Source organism: Palaemon carinicauda, chromosome 21 (assembly GCF_036898095.1).
Source record: "Palaemon carinicauda isolate YSFRI2023 chromosome 21, ASM3689809v2, whole genome shotgun sequence".
NCBI classification, from domain to species: Eukaryota; Metazoa; Arthropoda; class Malacostraca; order Decapoda; family Palaemonidae; genus Palaemon; species Palaemon carinicauda.
The window spans coordinates 84430391-84440390 of NC_090745.1; the positions used below are offsets into that span (position 1 = coordinate 84430391).

General features: G+C 42.9%; 1 protein-coding gene across 2 annotated transcripts in view; it reads left to right on the forward strand.

Annotated features, from left to right (window-relative positions):
• Positions 1-10000, forward strand: part of LOC137615303 (lysozyme 2-like) — a 171324-nt gene that overhangs the window by 149554 nt on the left and 11770 nt on the right. For both annotated transcript variants that reach the window (XR_011039213.1, XM_068345058.1), the window contains exon 2: positions 3152-3358. Coding sequence is in view for 1 of the 2 variants with exons in the window: in XM_068345058.1 (XP_068201159.1) it covers positions 3152-3358 (207 nt within the window). In the remaining variant the exon portion in view is untranslated. The remainder of the gene's footprint in view (positions 1-3151; positions 3359-10000) is intronic.

Consider the following 10000-nt stretch of genomic DNA (forward strand, 5'->3'; position numbering starts at 1 on the left):
AAAAGTTTGCCAATAATTAAAGGTTTTTTAATATAAACTTAAAATTGACATATGGATACAGAGTGCTGAGGGCTGTGGTGAGCTCGTTTCTGAAAAGAGCATTCTTTACATATGGCAATGATACGTACACTAGTTTTTTGGGAACCTCTGGACATTTATATTTAGGCTGAAAAATATCATTAACCCTTTAACGACCAAATAGCCCAAACGGGATCTTTAAAACAGCTACTTTTGGGTAGTCGTGGTGAACATGTTTATGCTTGTCTGAAATTGACGCTTTGGCAACTCATAGAGACACTCCTCTGCTCTTCGAATCAGCCAATCAGAAGCTGCCTGTCCTTCTCGCCAAGTCTGTAGCTCCTTCCAAAGACACCTCACTTGTGCTCAAGTCGGAAAAGTGACAAAACGCGTCGCAGTAACGTCTACATATCCCCCCCCCCTGACCTCCGTAATCATGGTAAGTACACAGTGACTGTATGATACTGAAGCCTAGTGATATGCTTACCTTTTGATGTGGGTTTCAAGGGCTGTAGTGTTACTGACGTGTCGTAGTGACTATCGGAAAAAGTATAGATCCCATATGGGCTACCTCGGTCGACTTTAGGCGGACCACGCTCATCCCATATGGGATCTATTGGACCTTAACGGTTCTACCGGGCACTACTTTACGACGCACATCATTTTTGCAATTTTTTCTAGTGATTGTCTTAGACAATTGTGAATAGTTTTAACAATATTTATAGAAATAATAGTGATCATTTAGAGATGTTAGGCTCATGTGCATACAAATTATTACCTTACAAGGTATTGAATGATACGTTTTTGTTAGGCAAAGTTACATTTTTTTTTCTATTACATGATTTTAATTTTTTTTCTTGCAGTTTCCTGGCCATATCTTTTATGGACATCGCAACGCTGCATTGGAGACTCAGGATCATACACCATGGGTTGCCCCTAATGACGCTGAAGGAATTGATGTCAACGTGAGCCCTTTGGATGTCGACAGTGATGACGACGACCCTACGTATGTTCCTGACGAAGGCCTTACTCAGGAGGATGCCTTTGACCCTCCCAATGCTAGAGGTTAGTATGAGACATCCTTAGAGAGAGAGAGAGAGAGAGAGAGAGAGAGAGAGAGAGAGAGAGAGAGAGAGAGAGAGAGAGAGAGAGATATTTGTTTAATTTTCTTTTTTAAAAGTCTCGTTGTTACAATAGTTGCTCTTTAAATTTATTTTCATTGTGTTGCTATTTAAATTTTTGTAAACAATGGGTATTTTTAAAACTTATTTGGGTACTTGCATACTCACTGACATACATATGCACACACCTGCATACTCACTGACATACAGATGCACACATATGCATACTCACTGACATACACATGCATAGTCACTGACATACACATGCACACACATGCATGCACACACACACCAGCACACATAATTCATTTACTGTTTCATTAATGTTACTTTATTCTTGTTTCAGCTCGCAGGGTCAATGTTGTTGTCCCTCAGGAGATGCCTGTGGAAGAGAAAGTTGAAGTTGAAGGTGAGGTTAACCCTAAGAGGCCTCGTGTTGTTGAATGGAAGAAGGACGACATTCTCATCCAGCCCCTACCGGACTTCATTCATCCACAGCCAGACTTCTTGAGGGAACCTTACGAGGACTTCCGACTGGGCATCTCAAATTAGCTGAGAAGTTTCAAGACATCAAACTTCAAGATTAGTAGGAATTCTCTTGGCACCAGGGATGTCGCTTTGCCTAAAAAGGGGCCAACGGGCAGTTGTGCCAAGAGTAGAGTCACCCCAGGATGCCCCCACCCTACACATGCCAAAGCATGTCACCATGAGGCAGACCTGCAAGTTCTGTTCAACTGCAGGCCACATCCACAGTTCTCGCTGGATGTGTGAGGAGTGCAAGGTGGCCCTTTGCCTCACTGAAAATCGAAATTGTTTTGCTTTATTCAATAAGATTTCTAAGTAATTTTTTTGCTATTTTTTCAATAGATTTTAAAGTAAGTTTTATGATGTTTCTATTTTATCAATTATGAGTAAGGTTTGATATATTTTATTGCATTTTCATAGTATTTTTTGTATTTTTATAGTATTTTTGTATTTATTGAATATTGTATTTTCTTGTATTTGTAACGTATTTCTTATTTAATTAAATTGTTAAGCCATATATGTGTTTCTGTTATACATTGGAACTATAAAAAACTGTCTGTTATACATTGGAACAATAAAAAACTGTCTGTTATACATTAGAACTATAAAAAAAACTGTTGGGCGAAACTTCAAAATCTGTGTCGTTATGGTCCAATAGATCCCATATGGGATGAGCGTGGTCCGCCTAAACTCGCCCAAGGTACCCAAATGGGATACTTCATTGCATGCAATTATTTCGGTAATTTGGAAAATTTTTTAAAAATACACACGAATAAAAAGGTCTTGTATTTTCTAATACTACAACATACTAAAAGGAATTTTTAAAGTTTCCCATAAAACCTAGGGTGGACCTTAAAGGGTTAAGTAATTTATTAACAATTTTGTCATAGAGGTATGAAGGATAACATTTGTATGTAAAATAGGTCTGTAAAAGAGAGATTTCTTTACGGAAGTTATGCCAGTTCGAACATAATGAATATGCTCTAAATAAAAGGGTTTGAATACGTAGAGTTAATCTTGAATGATTTCGAACTGCTAAACAATTAAGACCCAAACCAGTGTATGTCTCTTTCTCTAAAAATACCTGTAAGAAATCCTCTATTTGAGTGTGAAATGTTTATGTCAAGGAATGGCAACTGGATATCTTTTTCTATTTCCATGGTTGATGGTATGGCAATGGGGTCGCCTTTAGGTCCTACATTTGCCAATATATTCATATGCCACTTGGAGGATATATACCTTTTTTTTCTATTTAGAGAAAAATCCCATGCTGACAAGTTTTTAGAATATGTAAATAGAATTCACCCAAACATTAAGTTTACCATGGAAATAGAAAAAGATAACCAGTTGCCATTCCTTGACATAAACATTCATTATTATTATTATAATTATAATAATTAATATAGTTATTATTATCATTATTATTATTATTATTATTATTAAGTCTACTAGTTTGAAAGGTTTTAACGTTTTTATTTACATTCCAGGGTATCCTAAGAAACTGATTAGTGATGAAGGAAGTGATGATTGCCTGAGGTCCATTTGCCAGGCGACTACTGGTTGCGATTTGACTGCGGGATGCCATACGCAAATTGGAGGTGCCTATTTTTGCGGCCCATTCAGAATTTCAATGCCCTATTGGGTAGAAGCTGGATCACCAACCTTATACGATGTTATTGACCCTACAATTAATGGTAGGTGACTTCAAGATTATTATTATTATTATCATTACTGTTATTATTAATATTATCACTAGCTAAGTTACAACCCTAATTGGAAAACCAGAATGATGTAAACCTAAGGGACCCAACAGGAAAAAAAATAGCCAATTGAGAAAGGCAATAAAGAAAAAATTAAACTCCACGAGAAGTAATCAACAATTAAAATATATTTTAAGAACAGTAATAACATTAAAAACTACCTGTAATAAATAAACTATAAAGAGACTTTTATCAGCCTGTTGTTCAACATAAAGACATTTTCTGCAAGTTAAAACTTTTGAAGTTCGATTGATTTAACTACCTGATGGGGAAGATCATTCAACCACTTGGTCACAATTGGGTTAAAATTTCTAGAATAATGTGTAGTATTAATTAATTTTTATCGGTTTTCTAATATATGGGTTAAAAGCTATTCATTTTACGAATCCCACTGAGTTTTGCAACCAAACATGGTCAAAAAAAAAAAGAAAAAAAAAAAAAAAGAAATAAAGGTCAACTTTAATATTATTATTAAACAAGTGGGACATTCAGTAGAGAGCATGCCTTCGCCTCGGCAAACAGTCATTTTGATCTTGACTCCTGTGACAGCGCCGAGTAAGGGTGTGAACTCAAAGGCAGGTTAGAAACGACTGAGTTATATTATTGTGGAACACTCTCCTTATATACAAAACCTCAAGGCAACAGACAATATTACAGAGGAAAAACCAGACATGAATTTTCATGTTCGTTTTAGTGCGAGGGAAGAGCGAAGATACAAGCATAATATATACAAAAGGAATTATGTACAATTGTGTGAAACAAGGTTGGTACATGGCTCCCCCCCTAAAAATGACATACTGTACATGTTAAATAGGGCGCCCTGATCTAGAGAGGCGAACTGTAGGCGGGTCATCTGGCAGAAGATAAGCAGGTTTTAGACGATCAATGGAGACCCAGTCTTCTTTGCCCCGAATGTTTAGGAGGAATGCTTTCGGACTGCGTCGGATCACAAGGAAAGGGCCCGTGTAAGGGGGCGTTAGTGGTGGCTTGCTGGTGTCGTTGCGCAGGAAGACATGCGTTGCAGAGTGCAAGTCCGTTGGTATGTGATGCTTCGCTGGGTGCTTGTAAGTCTGGCGGCACGGGGTAAATTTTCCCACGACGTGACGTATGCGCTGGAGATCGTCGGAGGAGGTTGTAGAAGGAAAAAATTCGGCAGGGACGACCAACGGGTCGCCATACACCATTGCGGTTGCCGAGACGTCGAGGGCGTCTTTAGGAGTGGTCCTTAGTCCAAGGAGGACCCAGGGAAGCTGAGTAAACCAGTTGCAATCCTTGCAGCGGGACATCAAAGCTGCTTTGAGGGTGCGATGAAAACGTTCAACCATTTCATTGGCAGCGGGGTTGTAGGCCGTTGTCTGATGTAGGGTGATGCCCAGGAGATTCGCTTATGACGTCCACAATTGAGAGGTGAAAGTGGTTCCCCTGTCAGAAGTAATATGCTCAGGGATACCGAATCTTGAAATCCATCCAGAGAATAAGGCAGATGTACATGAAGCGGACGTTGCAGTTTCCATGGGAATGGCTTCAGGCCAACGAGTGGAGCGGTCGATGACGGTAAACAGGTAACGATGTCCTTGTGATGTGGGTAGGGGGCCTACAACGTCGACGTGAATGTGTGCGAAACGACGCTGAGGTTGAGGAAAGGTGCCCACTCCTGAATCCGTGTGTCGATGTACTTTGGAAGTTTGGCAAGAAGTACAGGCGCGGACCCAATCCTTAGCATCCTTAGAAATGCCGTGCCAAATGAACTTTGCCTTCAGCAGCTGTGCAGTAGAACGGCACGAGGGATGTGAAAGGCCGTGGATGAAATCAAACACCTGTCGGCGCATGGGAGCAGGAATCCAAGGTCGCGGTCTACCAGTACTGACGTCACAGAGGAGGGTGGTGTTGGAGTCTTCGAGGGGAAAATCTTCCCAACGGAGGGACGTGCAGGATGTCCTACAAGCTTGATACTCTGGATCCTGTCGTTGGGCTTCAGCCAGGGCGTTGTAATCCAATCCCAGTTGAACGGCAGCCAACGTGTTTCTTGACAGGGCATCGGCAACGGGATTCATTTTCCCAGGAACGTATTAGAGGGTGCAATTGTATTCAGCCACGGTGGAGAGATGTCGGCGTTGACGGGCGGACCAAGCGTCACAATGTCGAGTGAAGGCGTGCACCAGAGGCATGTGGTCTGTGCGAATGACGAAGGGCGTACCTTCTAAGAAATGGCGAAAGTGACGGACAGCCAAGTGCACCGCCAGCAATTCTCGATCGAAGGTAGAATAACCCGATTCTGCCTTGGACAGTTTTCTGCTGAAGAAGGCCAATGGGCGGGGCGAGCCTTTGACCACCTGCTCGAGTACTGCACCAATAGCGACGTCGCTGGCATCGGTGGAGAGAAGGAGAGGGGCGTGTGGGATAGGAAAAGTGAGAGCCGCAGCAGTTGATAGAGCCTTCTTTGCATTGTAGAAGGCTGCTTCTTGAAGGGGACCCCACTTCAGGTCCTTTGGCTTGCCCTTGAGGGAGGCGTAGAGGGGAGCAAGAGTGGTGGCAATGGCTGGCAGAAAACGGTGATAATAGTTGATCATGCCCAAGAATTCCTGCAGAGCTTTGACGGTCGAGGGCGCGGGGAAGTTCTGAACGGCTGCTACCTTCTCAGGGAGGGGATGGACTCCTTCACGAGTGATACGGTGCCCTAAGAACGACACTTCGTTGGCGCCAAAGGTACACTTGTCGTACCGGACTACAAGGCCGTTTTGTTGCAGGCGGTTGAGCACGATGCGCAGGTGACGTAGGTGTTCCTCTTTTGAGGAGGAGAACACAAGTATGTCGTCCACATAACATACACAGAAAGGGAGGTCCCCTAAGATGCCATCCATGAGACGTTGAAACGTTGCCCCAGCATTACGAAGGCCAAAACAGGAGTAATTGAAGGTGTATGTGCCAAACGGAGTGGTGATGGCAGTCTTGGGGATGTCTTCTGGGTTCATAGGCACCTGATAATACCCCTTCAGGAGGTCGATCGTAGAGAAAACCTTCGCTTTGTGCAGGTAGGAGGTTACATCGGCGATGTTTGGGAGGGGGTAGTGATCCGGTTCTGTTTGCATGTTCAGGCGCCTGTAATCCCCGCACGGACGGAGGGAGCCGTCTTTCTTCAGAACGATGTGTAAGGGTGACGGCCATGGGCTGGAGGCCTTTTAGCAAAGGCCCATTTTCTCCATTTCGGCAAACGTCTGTTTGACGGCTGCCAATCGTTCCGGTGCCAGACGTCTGAATTTTGCGAAGACTGGGGGTCCCGTCGTCTTGATATGGTGATAAATACCGTGCTTGGCAGGAACCGTGGGCGTTTGGCAAAGTTCTGGACGGAAAACTTCCGGGTACGACGTGAGGAGGTGGGCGTAGGCATCCGCGGGTGTGCTGATGTGGAGAGCGAGGTTAGAGGGGGCGGGTTGAAGAGGTGTCGACAAGTACGAGTCTGCGTTGACCATTCGTCGGTGGGCGACATCGACCAGAATGTGGAAATGAGAGAGGAAATCCGCACCGAGGATTGGCATTGTGACGTCAGCAACGAGAAACTTCCAATTGAATTTACCGTTTCCGAACGATAATGTGAGGTTCTCGTAACCGTAGGTGGGTATCGCAGATCCGTTGGCAGCTACCAAGCGGACGTTGGCAGATGTAGACAGACTACGTTGTGCCTTGAAGAGTTTCTTTGGCAAAAGAGAACGACAAGCACCCGTGTCTACCAAAAATCGCACGCCCGTTCCTGCATCCTGTAAAAAGAAAAGATTAGAAACATGGGAGGCCACCGCCACAAGCGATGGCCTACTTATACGTTTTTTTGGCCACTGACAATCTTTGGCACATTTCTTCGCGGTTGCCCCGAATCTGAAGTGGTAGTAGCAAAACTGCGCGGATGGGAGGTAGTAAGTGGCTGTAGAAGTCGTTCGTTGGGGCGCGAGCGATTGGTGGGTGGTGGGCGGCTTTGTCGCCGCTTCGGCACGTCACGGGGTAAGCGTGTATGTCCTACGGCATTCATGTCAGCTTCGGTTGACGTTGAATAGGCATCCTCGTCGTCAGGGGTGGAGGCGTTGATGGAGGTCTTGAAGTGGCTGTCCATAAGGGCGTCGGCTTTGGCCATCAAGTCCTTTATGGGTAAACTATCGACATCGGGTATGGCAGCGCGTACAGGTTCAGATAAACGGCGTATCCAAAGGGCACGGAGTAGGTTCACCTCATGACGAGAGCCTTCTGCGGCAGGTTGAAGGCGAGCGATACTGGTCATTTCCCTGAGGGCAAGCGAAGCCCTTTGGTCCCCCAAAGGGTTGTTGCGAGAGCTGAAAAAGCTTTGCTATACGGGCAGCTGGCGACGGCGAGTACTGCTGCAGAAGATATGTTTTGAGGGCGTCATACGCTATTGGGGTGTCTCCTTGTTCACAAAGCCAGTCGGATATTTCTGGGAAGGTGTCCTCGGGTATCGCCGCGAGAACATAATCCGCTTTGGTGGTTGAGCGAGTCACGCCCCTGATACGAAAGTGGACTTCAGCGCGTTGAAACCAAGCGAACGCTTCTCCGCTGGCGAACGGTGAAAGTTTCAATGGGGCGGCCGCAGTGCCAACTGCCGTAGGAGAGTCCGCCTCCATCATAGGACCAACGATGGAGGGGCAAGGGAGGTGGGGGTGGAAGGCAGTGGGAGCGAGTCGACTTCCGGGGTCACCAATGTGACAGCGCCGAGTAAGGGTGTGAACTCAAAGGCAGGTTAGAAACGACTGAGTTATATTATTGTGGAACACTCTCCTTATATACAAAACCTCAAGGCAACAGGACATAACAAGTTCACAAGCCAGACAATATTACAGAGGAAAAACCAGACATGAATTTTCATGTTCGTTTTAGTGCGAGGGAAGAGCGAAGATACAAGCATAATATATACAAAAGGAATTATGTACAATTGTGTGAAACACGGTTGGTACACTCCACTGCCTGAAATTCTACTTAGATGCATTTTCTTCGAAATCTAATGGATTTGTCATTGGGTCATACCACACATGTCCAACAAGTTTCGTTGAACTTGGTTCCGTAGTTTTGAGTAAATTTGTTTGCAAACAAAAAATAAACAAAATATTTGCCATTTAATTAACATTGCGATTATTTTCAAAGTACTGCAGCGTACTTGTACTTTGATGTACTTTATCCAAAATGTTACAGATTCATTCTTGGGTCATACCCAACATCACTACCAAGTTTGGTCAAATCATCACAGTACTTTTTATGTAAAGTTGCTCATAAACAAAACCAAATAAATATACGATAGTGGATGATTACCCTTCGCAAAATCTTATGCGAAAGCTATAAAAGCAAACCACTACACACAATTCCCTATATCATATGGGAATTCTGGTGACTGGTCTTCCGTAAGTTAGATTCCAGTATGAATAAACTTGGTTTCACAGCCTCGCTGCTGCCAGCCACACAATGGTGGCAAGTCTTGCCCTCACTCTGGATTGACAGATTTGCAAACATGACTGGCCCATCCCTTACCCAAAGAATTAACGTAATGTGCAGTATCTATAATTTGCCTTAAAAATTCACATAACCTTATCTGAACTACAGTAATAATCCACCAAACCTTTAAGTCGATATATCACATTGAAATTCATAATTTTTTTACATATAATTCTAGAGTTTCAGGATTAGTTTTTTGAAAAACCATTTCTCACTGCTATATAGGCAATGCCTTTGGAATTTTTTTCAAAATTCTACGTTTTTCTTATTTACTATAAACTACCCTATTTTAAGAAAGGGATTCTAAACTCGAAGTTTCTTATGTTGTTAACATGGGCTCAAATACTGGTTAGTTTACCATTCCTGTATTTAGTCTTCATAATAATTTTGGTATGGAATTATTAAAGAACAAAATTATCCTCAAATAGCATGTAAAGTTCTCCCAATTCAGTTCTGTCCTGTATGCTTCTTTATCCTGCTTTTTTATCCACAATTGTCTAGGCCTCTATGTAGTCCTTTTTCTTGTCACTTTCACATTTACTGTCTTTTCACTGTTCTCACCACTTCTCATCACATGTCCAAATAATCTGTACCTTTCTATTCTCAAACATTTTAACCAGCTCCTTAACACCACATATCTAAGCCATTTTATATACCTGTATGCAATATGATCTTCCTACTGTGCTCAAAGACCACATCACAAAAACCATATTTTTGCTTTGCCAGTGCCCATATTTTCATGATAAGAATAGTGAAGCCTCGTGTAACCATCATAGGTCTTTGCTCTCTTGACTAATAGGAACTTTGTATGGAGTATGGTAACCTCTCCTCACTTCATCCATGATGTTTTCCCTCTCTATCAACACTCAAAACGTGGTTCAGAAATCAAGGTAAAGGAATTCCTCTACCTCTTCTACGAATTGGCAATCTATCTCAACAGGTTTATCATATCTTATACTTTCATTATTTGCCCTCATTATACAATTTAGACATCTATAATCTTTTACTCCATGTAAATTTTGTAATCGAAAGAACCTTTTATGACACCATCTGTTACATTCAGCACATGGAAACATAGTTCACCATCAC